Below are 16,931 nucleotides of genomic sequence, written 5' to 3' on the forward strand. Positions count from 1 at the left end.
GACAAGATACAACATAAACATAGTTTTAATGGAGAAGTGAAAAGTTGGAAAATTCTGGTGTACCTCTTATCTTTCTAAAAAATGTATCTCCCAATTGTACTAACGATTAATCAGGTAACAGGTTTTATTCCACAAACGCTTGCTAAACTAAAATGCCATCAATTTTCATGAGAAATATTGAAGCAAATACATGCTCAATGACTCACTGTGAGTTCAATATATATACTTGTTTGCATCAAAAGAACATATTGTTCAATAAATTGATCAACAAAAAAGTGTGCATCATCGTATCCATTAACAACATAGAAACATATTTAGCATTATGAGACACTCTCAATTCAATGAAACTACACAGATAACATAACTCTGTCAATCTGATGATCAATCCAGATGATCAATCCGATGAACACATGCAGTATCATCAAACCGCCATTTCTCTTTCTTTTTCATATGTTTTTTTTGTCCGAGAAACTTTTTCTTATCTGCTAGCTTTTAATTAGTCTACTTTTTATTTTATATATTAATATAAAATGTATGAGAAACTCTATCGATGCTGAAGCCCTTCAAATTACTTTCTACACTATATGACCCCGGAGGGCATTTCTTTATATTGTTTATTTTGCATGTTTAGGGGAAATCCCTTTAAAAAAACATATATCATTTTATTTTACAAATGTTTTCTGTTCTTCTGTATAAAATATTGTGGATTATGAAAAAGATATAACGAAACTGGAAAACATTGCGTAATATTAAAGATTCCAACTTAAATTCACATGGAACCTGACAAAAGGAAAAAGAACATGGAAGAAAAAAGCAACGGCTGGTGAGAAAAGAGTCGTATTTCAAAAGTTGACGACAACGAGTCGTATTTAAAACAGAAGCATGAAGAGTTTGAACTTCATAACCACACCAAAAAAAGGATAATACAGTATCAATTTAATTGGTATTCCTCTTTCTCCAACCTTAAGCCATTGCGCAGAACGATCAATCAGAACAAAAACTAGCAAGTGGGTTTGCTCGAAACTTTTTCTATGTTTTTTTGATAAAAACCTTTTCTATGTTTCATCGTTTCTTTTCGCCCATCGATTTCGATTCAGTTTTTTTTTTCAATATTTATTGATGAATTCAAATCCGCTAAGCCAATTAAATTCAGATTATTTTACTTAATTTCCCCCCTTTTTTCTTGGAATTTCATAGTGTATCCGAGAGTTAAAGCAAAAGACAAAACTTTTAACTGCAACCAAAGTGGTTCTTGTCTGAACTCTAACTATCTCCAATCTCGTGCCTCTGGTAATTTCTGTCTGCCTTTTTTTCTCCTCTAAGTTTGACTTTCTATAAGTTTTTGAGCTAGATGATTAGGATTGACTAGGTTATCTACTTTAATGTTTAGAAACATTGACTTGGTTAGTTCTATTCGATAGATTTATTGATTCGGTAGTTTCATCCCTAGAAATTACCAAATCCAAACTATTCTTTTCCATCTGGACAGAGAATAAGCAAGAAGAAGATTTGCATATAATTGTGGCGAAGATTCCTAAGATTTACATTCCAAGTGTCCTCATGTCTGAATGTCAATCCAAGGACATGAAAAAGCATATCAGAGGAGCTGAAATCGAACCGATACAAAAACCCAAAACCAGCCCGGTTTTACGCCCACGCGCTGTTGTATCAAGTCCTGGTATGTAATTGTAGAAAAGCATATCATTAGGCATGCAGTAGGCTTATTTACAAAAATAAACAATAATTAAACTTGATCAACAAGTTATTGCATATATACTATATGTTTTTCTGCACCAAATGCAGAAATAAAAGTTTTAAAATTTAAAGTATATTTAAAAATAAAATTTTCTTATCTGTTTACAAAATTTAATTTTAAATTTTCGCTTAATTATATTTAAAAATTAATATAAAATAAATATTTTGGTATTTAAATTTAATAATATATATGTATAAATTTAAAATTATAATATTGGGAACAAAATTTATATATTTCTTTTGGTAAAAGTATATTAAATCAAATTCAATAATATTAAAAATTCTTAGGTATAATTATCAAAACGTAAAACTGAATAATATTTCTAAAATTTGTAGATATTAAAAAGAAACTAATATTGTTGGAACTAGAAAAGTACAATTTTTTAAAAAACTGCATAATATATGGAGAAATTTCATGTTTACCACTTTTATGTTACAATTTTTCATCTTTACCGCTACTAAAGAGATATTTTCAAAAATATATTCTTCATTAAGTGACAAAAGACTTTTATACCCTTGTTCTCTATATATATAATAAATAATTATTTAATTAAATAAAAATAAAAAATCATTTACGTTTTTGAAGTATACTTTTTCAAATTCGAACTTTTTTTATAAATTTTTTTTTTAAATTTGTTTTCCAAATTTTTTTTTATATTTTTTCAAATTTTCATTTTGAAAATCGAAATTATATTTGGAACTATTTTTTATAGTTTTTAAGTATTTATTTATATACTTATTAGAATCCTAAAACCCTACCCTACCTCTCAACTCTAAATCTTGTGTCTAGATTAGTTAATCATAGGAGTATACGTGTTTTTTACATTTTATTAAAATGAGGATAAAAGTGATTAGTGTAGACATAAAAACTGGTACTATGAATGTGGTATTTGTGGCAATTTTCCATAATATTTCGAAGATTTGTTTTACCAAGAAAAAATATATAATTATAAAAAATAGAATTAAATAATATTTCCAAAATTATAAACATATTTCTATTTTTACTATTATATTATTTATTGTTATATTAGTGATGATCTATGAGTTATTACCATATTTTAAACACTTACCGAAAATATAAATCATCATTAAATATTAATGTCCATATCATAATTAGGTTTAAGTTATGTCATCATTTTTTTCAAAATCAGTATAAAGTCTAAAGGATTATAAGAGTCTTACCATGTAGATAAATGCTAACTTTCATAGATAATTACAAGAAAATATACTCAAGGGATCTCCTAATAATTCTTTGTGTACATGGATATTTATTATACTCATGGACTCAATATGGGAAAAAATGACTTTTGCTTTGAAATTTTCTTCTTCAGATAATGATGCATTGATCGGAAGCATTAACAAAAGCGAAGAGAATAAAGCTAAGACGGGTTTAAAGAGTAACGGTCATGTCTCAAAAAGAGCTTCGCAGCGTAAGAATATTGTTACCAATGTGAAGTTTTCGCATCGCCCAGTAGCTACGAAATCGGGAACCAGTTTGAAGGATCACAAATGATTAACTTGTTTATTGATGATCTTATAGTTTCGTTCATGATTCCATAAATAATGGCCTCATGAGATGAAACTATATAAACCTTTTATCAGAAAAAAAGAGATGAAACTATATATTTGGAAAAATGAATGGTATACCACTTATTCACGCTAGTTTTGATCTTCATCATTTCACGACATTTTCATTTCACATTTTTGACATTTTATTCCGGAATGTATAATGACAAAACATTGGCTGATTGTTCAATATAAATTTCATTATTTCCGTTATTTGCCTCCAAATCTAGTGCTCAATTCTATCTTACACTACTCGCGTCATTCTCGAACACAAAATTTCGGAGGGTTTATCGATCATCCTCTTATTCATCTTCTCTGTTTCTAGACTGTGCATTTGGTTCTAACACTTAAAACATTAATAGGGATTAGCTGCTTCTTAGAGCCAACTGCTTCTTAGATCTATTTATGGGTGTGTTGACCAGATTTTAATTCCAAGCTTATTTATGTGATAAAAAGGTGAAGTTTTAACTGCAAAATATTCATAATTTTCTCTATCTGATCGTTTGCTATATGATTTTCAATTATAGTATTGGTTCCTGAACAAGTATATACTGGTACTGGTATCAGTCTCCAATCCAAAAACTTGCTGCAACTAGTTTAATTTGAAGTTCAACAAGCTGCACCAAGAACTAGATATCACACCATCTACATCCTATGAGAAACTTCACCTATTGTTATGACTCAAATGCGGTATTTACACTCTCTTTTGTTTATTCTGGAAACCCACCAGTCTCCAAGCTGATCATGATCATTCTCTGTGTTGTAGATGGGCATTATCCATGGTCAGTCCTAAAACTTTGGAGGTTATAAATAATTTAGTATTAAATTAATGAATTTTGTTCTCAGTAACTTGTAAGCAATATAGTTTATGTATACTACTCTCTTAAAAATTGGATGTTTAAGACTAGTATTTCATCCGTCTGTCTCAATAACCGGCTAAGGCACGGCTTTTGATATAGCTCAAAATATGCGTTAAGCAGACAGTCACTTTGTATTCACTGGTAAGTAAGCCTCACAACTAGGTTAAAGAATGAATGAAATGGAGGTTGGATTTGGTCCCATTCTTTTCCCTAACTAACTTCATAAAACAAACTTTGCCATTGTTATGCTGTTTGAGTGTTCACCAACATGATATTAGGCCTCAAACGTTTCAAAAGCAATTATGTGTTTGTGTTTACATGACCAATAGGGGATCAGAACATTAATTATCATGTTTTCAGATCTAGCAAACTCGTTTAGATCTAATTCGAAAAGCTTCATTAAATGTAAATGAGAGTGTGAATACAAGTACTGAAATAGTAAATCAAAATGAAAGATAGACCGAGTCTAATAACATTAAACCAATATATGTATTCTATGTATTACATGTAACAAACTTAGGATTTTTATTGATATATAAAACTGCACATAACGGTTAAGTAGCAATAAAAAGAGTATACTAGTAAAAAACAGACTTTGAAAAGCAAAGATTAAAAGGAAAAACAAAGCTTGTTTTAAGCAGCTCTGGCAAGAACGTGAAGACTTTGGGGAACATCAGAAGGATCAATGAAGAAACTTCTCCTTCGCAAAACCCTCTTTGGTACAATCACAGTCAACACACCGTCTTCATAATTAGCTGTTATTCCGATCATATCTATCGATTCCGGTAACCGGAATTTCCTCTTTAAACTTCTAACCGGCGATATCTCTGTCGTTTTCGTTCGTATGATTAAGTATATTGAATCTTCGATCTCCACTTTTATATCTTCTTTCCTCAAACCTAATTAAGAAAAAGAAAAACACAACACATGTGCAAAAATAATAAATATGCAAAGTTTGTAATGAATATACTGTAGGTTGTTATTACCAGGAAGATCAACAGAGAAAGTGTGAGAATCTGGAGACTGAGACCAACGGATACGATTCTGTTGAGGAGTTTGGTTGTCACTTAGAGACTGAGAAGATTGAACACATTCCCATAGTGTCGGTTGAATTGTCTGAGAGTCCATTTACTTTTCTTGTGAATTGGTTAGTTTTGAATTTTAGTTCCTATTTATACTAAATAGATGCCACCACTTGAACTAGTTGAGCAACTTGTTGTCTGCCTTGAAAAGTCGACCATAAAGGAAAATTAAATAAAAACACTGAAAAAACGATATTATTAGAAAGAGAGAAAAGCAATAGTTTGTCGACTGAAGTGAAGTGTGATTTTTTTATATATATTTTTGGAAAATAAATACTTGCTAAAATGCTTGTACTATGAAGTTTTGATAGGGCGCATTTGATTGGATAATAAAAGTATTAGAGTCACTGACCATTTGACCACTAAAACATGGTTTCTTAAAAGTAATTATTTTAGTATCTTTCTAGTATTATTTTAGTGGTTAGTATTACAACTTGTCAATAATAATTAAAATTTTGTTTTGCATTCAAATATTTTTTAGCCACTCATTTGGTTCAACCTCGCAAGTTGCAGATAGACTAGATATTTTATATATTTATTAAACTCAAAATTTTCAAAGACGGGAGGGTACAGAAGAAAGAAACTGCAGGACCCATCTCAGTGTTAATCTTACTCAAGTACCTCAATTTAACTGATTAATTTACACGCAATTTCTGTGGAGTTTAGTGGTTTATCAAATGTTTTTTTTTAAATCAGTAGGAAGTTATAGATCAGTAAGCATGTGCTGGTGGGTTTTAGCCACTCTACCACATCTGCATCTTTTGAAAACGAGGTTTAAACTAGTGATGATACATGGGTTTTAAACACTATACAAATTCGCCGTTAGCACAGAAGCTGTTTTTATATCTGTGATCTTCTTCTTTGTCATCTAAACCTTCTTTTAAAAGGATAAAGTTCTAGGTCTAGAACATCATACCTTCGATTTCTTCAACATCATCGTGTTTAGTTATCTTATGCTTCATCCAACGTTATTTTTTGTGTAGCTCTCTATTCAGATAAAATTGAATTCTAGAAGAAGGCAGGGTATAATTTGACGGTCAAAACGGTTAAGAGTAGAGTGTTTTTTTTTTCCTTTGAAAAAAGATTAGAGTGTTTTAAAAAAAATGGTTTGTGGGACTAACCTTAAACTTAAAAGAAACAAGTGTTTTTATAACCAGAAGAAGAAATGGTTTTACAACAAAGTACAAACACTGAAGTCTGAAAATACAAAGTACTGAAAACAAAAGAGAGAAGAAATATATTGGAGAGTCTGAAATATAAAACAACCGAATAGAAAGAGGTTTTAAACTACTGCACTAACAGTCGACCTTTTCCTTTCCTTTTAACAACTTCTCTATAAAGCCATTCCTAGGCACAGAGCTTTCAGGATCTATCTCCATTGCGGTGCCATTTTTGTTGTTGTCTCCCCTCCATATTGTCTTGTTCCCAAGTTCTAGCTGAAGCTCCTGCGGTACTTCCTTTACCGGATGAACCGGTTCCTCCGCCATTAGATCAAACCCACGAGCCTCACCAGGAGAATTCTGATGCTCGTTGGTCTCTTTCCGTGCCAAGACAAGGTTCTGTTGAGGATTCACTATGGTCGTTTCTGGAGTTTGAGAAAACTCCACCAAACGAGTAGCAGCAGCTTCTCTTTCTTCCATAACTTCCTTGGGGTCCTCTCCATTTATTCCATGTGGCAGTAGAATCAAAGCTCTAGCACATTCAGTCTCCAAGTCAGTGACAGCATCTTTCATTGTCTGATCGTTAGGAGGACAAGATTGATCACGATATTCAGTCTGATTCTTGATCTCTTCTCTTACGATCATTTTGACATGAGGAGCCACGTCGTTTTCTGGAGTCACAGGAACGACTTTCCCCCGTGAGAACACAAAACCTCGCAGTCTCGTGTCACTGTCTTTCACCTTAACATTGATGATGAACCCCGCCTCGCAAGATCTTTCGACCACACCAGACACCGTCTTACCAACCAGATTAACATCCTCCTTTGGACTCCCTGGAGATCTTTTTTGTCGAGTCATGGTTGCATCTTTACGTGGACGGCCTCTCTTTCGCTTCGCCGAGAGATGATTAGCAACAGGAGGAGGTGAGATTGTGGAGGCTAGGTTAAACGGATTCATTCTACAGAGCACAACAAATACAAGAACATGAGATTAATAAATATATAGCAAATCACAATTACATGTTTTATCAAAAAATAAATCTGTATAAATTTGAGCAAAAATAAATAAATATACATAACATTCTAGGGCTTCATACAGTTTCAATCTAATTTCCTTTTTTTAACTTTAATTCAATCTATTTTTACATGTAACTTCTACGGAATTATGGAACATGTACTATACCAAATGAGAACTTAGTAGAAACCCTTAGGATCAAGAGAAGAAGAACAATGAACTCTTTCAACTCAGAATATCAACCTCTGTATAAACTCTGAATAAATTAGACTAGGTAATATATCAGATTATTTTACCAAACAAAAAAATATTAGATTATTATTTCCAAATAAATAGTGAAAACTAATCAAAATAATTTTATTAAATGATAAATCTGAATCTAAAAATCAGAACTTTGATTCAGATAATGGAGAAAGTATAAATCAAAGGTAAAAAAATATCCTACACGAAAATACGTATTTTGGAATTACAGGAGAGAAACTATTAGTGTTTTATGTTACCTCTTGACCAAGCGACGTGAACCAAACGAAATAGTGGTTCGAAAGCCGGAAGGTTGGAGAATTATATGTTTTCTCAAAATAAGATGACAAATGCAAGCATTTGAGTGTATTTTGATTATTCTTCTTCGGCTACCTCCTCACGTTGCTTCTTCTTCTTCTTCTCTTTTAAGTTTTGCTCTCTTGCGGTTTCTGTGGCGTTTGGTTTCGTACCTTCTCCTTCCGATATATAAGCAACTTAATGTGGGCTTTTATTGGGCTTTTTGTACTTTTATATTTTGTTTATTTTTTTCAGACAAAAAATCTCTATTTAATTTGATTGGTTCCTAATATCTTTTCTTTTTTCCGAGTTCATAATATCTTTTCTTTTGATGCCAAAAATCATCTCACTACTTTTATGATTGTACTAAAGAAAATGATATTTTAATATTTTATTACTTTCAAAAAATTACAATTTTATAATTTGGTTGGAAAATCGACTACAAATCAATTAATTCGGTTTTTCTCATCAATAAAGGACCATTTATGTTTTTCTTAGTTTTGATTTTATAGTTTACCACAAAAAAAAGTAATTTTCACTATCTTATATATATTACAGGTTAGAGACTGTAATCGTTGACAAAAATTAAATAAATATCCAAAGTTTATACTTTAGGCATATTATTGACTAGATATAAAATTAAATTTTCTAATTAATATAGCACTATTAATCATTAGTTTATACTAAAAACGCATTTTTATTTATTCTTGAAATATCAGTAAATTGTCGTCCAATTAAAAAATAATGATAGATCTTAGCAAAAACATATTTTTTAAAAAGAATAACTAATTATCGTTTTCTCAAAAAATGATTAGATTCTAGATATCATTTAAATTGGATGTCACATTATCTAAGCAGCATTTTAGTAGGTTTAATAGCACTTCAACCGTCTCATTATAAATGTTGTTCAACTTTTTTTCAAAAATAAAATAAAATAAAAATACTACATAATTTAATTAAAGTTCTTTATAATTTGATATATTCCATTTCATTTTTCTATATACTTATTCATTTATTTTTTATCTAAGAATTCATATAAGTTATATATGGTGTTAACATTATTATATAAATGAACTTTTTTCTTATTAAGTTTCTAAAATCCTATTAGAAACAAAAAAGCGAAAATGATAATATCAAAATCCTACATTAGAAACATTAGAAACTGACATCAGTTACGGGTTGCAACGATTCAAACCCAACACACACAAAAACAAAAACTATTTTTAAGAATAAGAAATAAATGAAGATTCTTCACGACGCTTTATCAAAGGGCTGCTGTGGTATAGAACTTTCAACTCAAAATATAGTGTGTTATTGCTATCTGAATTTCGTTCGCAACATAATTAGTGTTATATCAAATAGAGGTATATATATTTGTTATACGTTTTAAAACTTCATTAATGCATGATCATATACACCCTTCTAAGTCTTTCAAAAAAAAAAATACACCCTTCTAATACTACTAATTCTTAAGTTTTGTGATTGTTAAACAAATTTAGTGAACCTAATATGAATTGAAGGTAAAAAAAAAAAAAAAACTAAAATAGTCCTACTTTTTAGTAAAAAGAAACTGTACAACCGTGACCCTACTGATCTCTAGTTAGTTTACCTATGTGTGCATCAGAATCGATTTTAGGCTGAAGATCATAAAATTGATGTTTCAGACTTTCAGGCACCAAAAACTATTATTTGTTACATAAAACTGGTTATGGTATAGTGGTTAACTCTACCTTTAATGATAAGATGTGGAGTTTGTAAGCATTTTATAAATACACTATTGTTTATATGAACTTAGGGCATCAGCATTGATATTAGAGTTTCTCAACAAAATTAAATAATTAAGTAATATTTAAGAAGAGGGAAAATGTAGAAAAGTTGATAAATGATTCTTCCTAAAAGAATCATCAAAACAATTTGAGAGACTACTTGAGCATTTACTTCTTTTTAATTGGTACACCTGTTATTAAATAATTAATTAAATTACAGAATCAAACTATAAATATAATAATTTCAAGAAACCAATGTTAAGAGACTTACCGACGTAAATGCTCTTAACAAATTATTTAAGTTATCAAATATGACGGGCCATATCACTACTATGACTATCTACAACATTTTTAAATTTAAACATCTTTTTCTATCTTTTAATACTTCCAATCATTTTTATTTCTTCCACCTAATAATTCAAAATACATTAAGTTTGGGCTTATTTAGGAAATAACCAAAAAAAAGTTTTGTTTAGTAAATTTGACACCATAATTACTAATTAATAATTATTTTTCATGTTCAAAATGAACAAATCTTATATTTATTTACAGATATTAGGAAGATAATAAATTTTCATATAAAAATAAAATTATTTAATCTATAATTAGATAATTGAATTTAAATAATTAGGATAAAATAAAAATGTCAAAAATCTTCAAAATATGACATGTGGTGTTGGTGGTTCCTATTTCATCCTTATCAATATGTTAAATATTTAGAACACCAATAATCTATATTATCAAATTTTATTATGCAACATGTTAATTGTAGTCATTCAGATGTTAAATCTCTTATCAAACATCTCCATTATAGATGATCTAGTATTGTGTATGAATTCCTGAATAAATACTTCCGAACGATCATGAAGTACTAACAGACAATTTGAAAACAAACTTTAACAGATTGAGGAAACCATCCATCAAATTAGCCAACAATGTTTTCCCAAAGACTTGTGAATAGTTTTATTCTATTCTACAACTTCTAAAATCTTTTAAAAAGAAGGATCTTCTTTTCATCAAACCACCTCCACAGACCACACACTTGCTATTCTTTTTCTTTTTTTTTTTTTGCCTTCCACTCCTTCGGACTTACTATATAACCTGCATTTTTAGTATATTTATTACATTATCAAAATTAAATCTTAGCTATTCCTGAAAAAGATATATTATTTGTCTAAATCCCTTACTAGTTTTGGACAGCATCCTTCTTGTCGTCCCACATATCCAATCGTTTCTTCGCCTTTTCTACCTAAAAGTTGTATAATAATAAAAATCTTAATAACATGTACCGTTGTACACACCTTTAAACCAAATTTAGCTTATAATATACAATTTAAATCAATATGACATGACTTGCTTTCATGTAATACTTACTTCTTTATCCCAATCTGTTCTATACGTGACGTAAAGTAAGATGAGAGTTTGCATGAGGGTACCTCCAATCATCCCGGTCCATATTCCCTATCATCAAATTCGCATTTCATTTATATATAGAGAGACAGATCATAAGAGCATATATTATACAGGGAAACAAAATTAAAAACGAACCTTGGCTTGCAAATTGAAAGTGAAACCGAGAACACAACCAATGGGAATACCAACAACATAGTAACAACCAACATTTACATATGCTACGAAGGTCTGCCATCCACATCCTACTGCCACTCCTGCAAACAAATACCAAATCGATATTTATTAGCCCGGTTCGGTTAAGTTAAATAGGGGGTTTCTCCGGTTTTAAGTCAGTATACCGGACAAGACGGGTTGGATTCCGTTGAGAATGACTGTGACAGCAAGATAAGGGCAGAGGTCAGAGACGGCCTTAGCCACGTCAGCGTCCGACGTGAAGATGTAGCTGATGTAATCACGTGACGCCATTAGGATGAGCGCCTCCCCAACGGAGATCACGAAGGAAACAAAAGTCGCCGTCCATGTAGAGAACAAAGCTGATTTTGGATTCCCTGCTCCGAGCTCATTACTTGTTCGTATACTGTAATGTCACATATAAATTTTCTTCAGTTTGTGATTCAACAATGTTTTCTAATAATTTGAAAATAATAAAAGGAATAAATAGTAACCTTGCAGCCGCATTGAAGCCGACAGAAACCATGAAGGACAATGCTGAAACTGCCATACTACAAAAAGGAACGAGAGTTTTAGATTTAAGTTATAGGTTATTTATCTTATAATTTAAAAGACCCCACATATACATGCATCTCTTAGAAGTTATAAGTCATATTATTAGATATGTGAGGTCTGCCACAATCATGCACACCAAGATCATGGACTTACCAGATGGAGAGACAATCTAGAGAGAGAGCAGGCTCCTCAAGCAAACCAGCGAGAAGAACAAGAATCTGTGAGTACCACATTTCCAGACAGATCATAACAGCAGACCCAACAGAGAGTTTAAAGAAACTCCAAAGACCTTGGAACGATCTCGAGTTAAGTCCAGTCCACGTGTGTTTAAACCTTTCATTACACGTTATATACAAAGTCTGGGCCACAACCATCACCCACCATGAGACTGTAAGAACACAAGCGATTCCAATAAGGCCCATGCCCATTACGTTAACGGCAAACCACGTCAGCAAGATTTGGAGGAGAAGGGCGGCGCCTGAGATGTACGCGCTGGGAATCACCACACTTTGGGCCTGGAGGAATTTTTGGGCCGTAAAGTTGACGGCGTAGGCGAAGATTTGAGGGAGGAGTCCAGCGATGTACAAAGAAGCCTTGTAAGACACTGATTTGGGTTCGCCTAATATGAGTAGGATCGGGTATGAGAAGGTGTATAGCACTGTCATGGGCAAACCCACTAAAGCGAGGACAATTGTTGCTCGTTGGAGATAGATCCCAAGCATATCGTACCGTTGGGCTCCATATGCTTGTCCACATAGTGTCTCGACTGCACTGCCCATGCCTAACTGAAATGAAGCCAAAAAATAAAATTAATTGAATATATAATTTTTTTTTATAAATAAAAATGATAGAATGTAAGGAAAGACACAGGCTATGTACTTGATATTTTAGATATAATTGATACTTGATTTATCTTTGTAAAAGTAATAAAAATTTAAACTTGGACATGTTACAAAAGAGTAGTTATTATTTGAATACTTTCTCAGTATAAATTATTTGACTTCTGAGTTACTTGCAAGTGTTTTGAAGTACTCCATCTATTTTATATTACATGATGTTTTACCTCAATGCACATATAAGTACTGCTATAATATAATTTAAAAATAATTTGTTTAATTATAAATAGAAATAATAAAAAGACAATATTTATGAAACAACAAAACCTTCTCAAAACATCAAACTAAGGGAGTCTTTGATTATTAGTTTTTAAATAGTACTGTATTAATTACATGTCAAGTTCTATATTTAGAACACTGATATGAACAAAATCAGCTTAGGACACTTTTTAAATTTGGTTAGATTGTTGGAAAACGTATACTTATTAAAGTAGCTGCATATATAAGTTTTGATCCCTATGAACACTGAGGAATTAGAAGAATACTAATTTTACTTTAAAAATGATATGAATACTAGTTTTCATATATATATATATATGTGTGTGTGTGTGTGTGTTTAATGTTAGGTATGATTAGCATTATATCAATTTATCTCTAAATTTCGGGGTATCGAAGAAATTAAATATCAATTATTGTAGTCAGCTCTATAGAATTTAATGTTTAGTGTATATTATTAATTTATTGTAAACGCGCTAAACGAGGATAATTTTTTATCTTAACTTGTCAGCTAAGCGACTTGTGTCCGTTGACCGTATTATGGAAGAAAAACATAATTATACTCGTATTAAAATACCTAGCTGCGAAAGTGTTTGCTTCTACAACTCGCTCTAGATCACTTTCTTAACAACTCTTGACAATAAAAAAAGTTCTAGTCATAGTCATGTAGTGCAGTGCAGTGTAAATGGAATAACCTTTTACCAAAAAGTTTTACTCATTTAATTATATCGTTCACCGTTTAGTGAAGCGTAAAAACGTACCATGAGGCCGTAGACGAGAAAAAAGCAGCTGTTTCCGAGGGATGCGGCGGCGAGTTCTTGACCGCCGAGATGTCCGGAGAATATACGAGCGGAGATACTCATTCCGCTGTTGACTAGATAGACAAGTATCGCCGGAAGTGCCAACCTGAAGAGTACCTTCAACTCTATGCACGCGCCTAAGTACACGCGCCTCCGACACGAAAGGCTACTATCCGTTAAAACGCTCTCGAGTCCGACATCTTTGGGTGGTTTTGGATCCGAGTTTGTCGGATCCACTAACGGTCGCTGAAGATCGGATTTCTCCACCGTATCACTTGACACACCCATATGTTATTTTTAGGTTTTAATTTTATTTTTTTAACTTGTAATTTGATACCAAGTTGTCGAGAGAAGAGATGTTTATATAAAGACTGAGGAGGGACTTGGTCGCAGATGTGGGGTTTTAAAATAATCAAAATGAAAATAAGAAAACAAATCTATTTGTGCCTATAAAAACAAATAATGAAGTTTTAGAGAGCAAAAGTGAAGATAGCGATATGAAACTGCCCGGTGGGTTCACGGGACAGTACAAAAGATGTTGCCAATTTTTTCATATAAAACAAAATCATGATGAAATTATTTTAAATTAACCTATAGAATGTAACACAAAACGGGAAAAACATGATTATTAATTTAACAAAAAAATGTTTAATATATATATATATATATATATTGATCTAATTAAAAGCAGAGATCAGATCTTGATAATTAATTAAGTTGGCGCTAAAAACAAAGTTACACGGAAAACGAGTTTTAAAACTATACTCTTTCTGTTTTGTTTCATGTTAAGTGTTAATTTAACATTTGTTTGTTACAAAATTGTCATTTGCAACTTTCTGTTCAATATTAATTACAAATACATTAATTTTATAAATAATTTCATTTATCTTGAATATTATTGGTTTAATATGTGTAATTAATAAAACTTAAATGCATTTTAATCATTTTTTAATCTATGTGAAAAATGTTAAAGTGACATTTGACATTTTTTATGAAACTTAGGGAGTATATATTTTCAGTGTCACTTTGATAATTGTTGTTTCTTTGTCATGTGTGCTCTCAATAGTGATCAGTAGTATACATACGTATTTATAAGAAGTATATATTTTCTTATATAAAAAGTTAGATCTGATCACTACATATTTAGAAACTATAATAGTAATTTTGAAACCATCACACAAATATTTTTGATATAGTTTAACAATTTCAAAATAGCATAGTCGCATAAATTATAATTTCAAGATTCGCTTGAAGGTTACACACCAAATCGCTTGATATGACAGCCACGACCAGTTTCATGCATAGCTAAACAAAATATGTGTATTAGATCTTCAAAATTGTATGGCTTAATATACATTATTTTCAGCATATAACTACAACCGAGCTTGGAATTGAGGGTCAGAAACGGCTTCTCCAGTAGCTCCGATCTGATCTCATCTTTTGCTCTTTGTATCATCTCGCAAAGCCGTCTGTAGTTTACAACTGATTTTTTAAAGAGAATTTCATCCTTGATTATTTTATTTTTGTATAATTTTTAATCACAGTTGTGTATTAAAAAAATGTGGTATGTGCTGCTTGATCTAATAAGGTCTTGAGCGTTAGTTTTGGATTGCTGTTGGTAACTGCGAGTTTTTTTTTTTGACCAAAATTATTGCGAGTTTGGAAGTTACATTTGGTAATCGAGCTAAGTGACTCTTTATAATTTTGTATTTTCCCCACCAATAAGTGTTCTTTCTCTTGGTTTTATTGATCGGTTTTATGGCCTTTTTGTTGTTTGTTTATCTTTGTAGATCTTGGTCTCTCTGTGCTTCTTCGTTTTTGGTCAGAAATCTCAACAATAATATGAAACTTAACATTTTAAAAAAGTCTTACAAAAATATAGCAAATATAGCATATAATGTGTATATGTGTCATGTTCGACAAAGTCGTAGGTGGCACACTGACGACGGACCAAAATTAACAAGTTAAAAGAAAGACTGTGGTTGAGCTGTTGATCAACTTGTCAAATAATACAAAACTAGGTAATAACCCGCGCCTTACGCGGAATGTGATTATTAGTTTCGTTATTTTTTAATAAAAACATATTAAATATGTTTAATCTGGATATCGGTTCAGTTTTAAGTTAGTTTTTGGTTTTTAATCTGCTAAAATATAACTATTATTTTAAATTAATACATATTTTGGTTTATTCGGTTAGAATTTTGATTTTTTAGTTTTTTCGGTTAAAACCAAACATTACTATTATTTTTTTCATGTTATCAATTTTAGATAGTCGTCATGTCGAACCAAGGCTTCATATCATAGTTTGTAAACGGATAATAGTTCAAGAAAAAAAAAATTATTAAGACAAATTATTTCACTACAATTTGGTCGGTAGTGAAAGAAGCATTAAGAAAAACAATATATATTCCAACTTCCAAAAAATAAAATAGATACTTCAGTTGTGGTAAATACTTAGTTGCAAGGTGTTCACGTCAAGGTGCACATTTATGTGTATGTAAAAGTATATAAAAATAGTTGACAAATATATAAAGATATTGTTAATTAATATTAAATGATATTTTTATTTAAAATAATACATGAAAGATAAAATTAAAATTAATTAAAAATTAAAAATTAAAACGGCCTTGACATTAGTGAATTTTTTTCATATAAAGAAAATAAATTATATTCATAAATAGACGTGGGCACAAATCGAATATCCGAATATTTGGAGGCATTCATATTGATTCAATCTTTTGCCACTGGATCAGTGACTGTGATATCCGAAATGATTTAAAATTTTAAAGAATATCCGATTTGATTCGTAAATAAAACTGAAAAATTTAATAATAACATTTTATTACAAAAATAAAATATTATTTAACTTTTAAAAATTTTAATACCTAATAATAATTAATTTAATTCATAAAAATATTGTAAAACTTATATAAATTATAATATATATATATATATATAACATATATATATATAATACTGTACATATATGTATATATATGCATATAAAAGATCGAATTAGATATATGTTTCTAAAAAAATTGGTATTTGTGATTTGTTTTTTTTTTGGTTTGATATTGTATTTTAGTATCTGATTTGCTTCGTATAGTTACGGATATCCATATTTTTGGTTCAATCAAAAA

At 30.6% G+C, this 16,931-nt stretch overlaps 4 protein-coding genes across 4 annotated transcripts; 1 reads left to right on the plus strand and 3 right to left on the minus strand.

The window, feature by feature from the left end:
* Positions 1 to 862: 862 nt before the first annotated feature.
* On the plus strand, positions 863 to 3,534 carry LOC103834225. Its single transcript, XM_009110285.3, has 4 exons — positions 863 to 1,007; positions 1,198 to 1,290; positions 1,490 to 1,678; positions 3,087 to 3,534. Coding segments are annotated over exons 1-4 (465 nt in total). The 5' UTR covers positions 863 to 1,006; the 3' UTR covers positions 3,269 to 3,534.
* Positions 3,535 to 4,624: 1,090 nt separating this feature from the next.
* Positions 4,625 to 6,139, minus strand: LOC103834227 (15.4 kDa class V heat shock protein). Its single transcript, XM_009110286.3, has 2 exons — positions 5,168 to 6,139; positions 4,625 to 5,080 (listed from the first exon to the last, which is right to left on the minus strand). Exons 1-2 carry the CDS (start codon positions 5,307 to 5,309, stop codon positions 4,815 to 4,817), a joined length of 408 nt encoding a protein of 135 aa, XP_009108534.1. The 5' UTR covers positions 5,310 to 6,139; the 3' UTR covers positions 4,625 to 4,814.
* Positions 6,140 to 6,391: 252 nt separating this feature from the next.
* LOC103834228 lies at positions 6,392 to 10,235 on the minus strand. The gene is made up of 2 exons (XM_009110287.3): positions 7,938 to 10,235; positions 6,392 to 7,381 (listed from the first exon to the last, which is right to left on the minus strand). Exon 2 carries the CDS (start codon positions 7,378 to 7,380, stop codon positions 6,559 to 6,561), a length of 822 nt encoding a protein of 273 aa, XP_009108535.1. The 5' UTR covers position 7,381; positions 7,938 to 10,235; the 3' UTR covers positions 6,392 to 6,558.
* Positions 10,236 to 10,473: 238 nt separating this feature from the next.
* On the minus strand, positions 10,474 to 16,725 carry LOC103834229 (protein DETOXIFICATION 39-like). The gene is made up of 8 exons (XM_009110288.3): positions 13,753 to 16,725; positions 12,033 to 12,664; positions 11,819 to 11,875; positions 11,492 to 11,730; positions 11,289 to 11,407; positions 11,115 to 11,201; positions 10,928 to 10,989; positions 10,474 to 10,841 (listed from the first exon to the last, which is right to left on the minus strand). Coding segments are annotated over exons 1-8 (1,524 nt in total). The 5' UTR covers positions 14,080 to 16,725; the 3' UTR covers positions 10,474 to 10,840.
* Positions 16,726 to 16,931: the final 206 nt, after the last annotated feature.

The sequence above is a fragment of the Brassica rapa genome, chromosome A08 (genome assembly GCF_000309985.2).
Source record: "Brassica rapa cultivar Chiifu-401-42 chromosome A08, CAAS_Brap_v3.01, whole genome shotgun sequence".
Classification (NCBI taxonomy): Eukaryota; Viridiplantae; Streptophyta; class Magnoliopsida; order Brassicales; family Brassicaceae; genus Brassica; species Brassica rapa.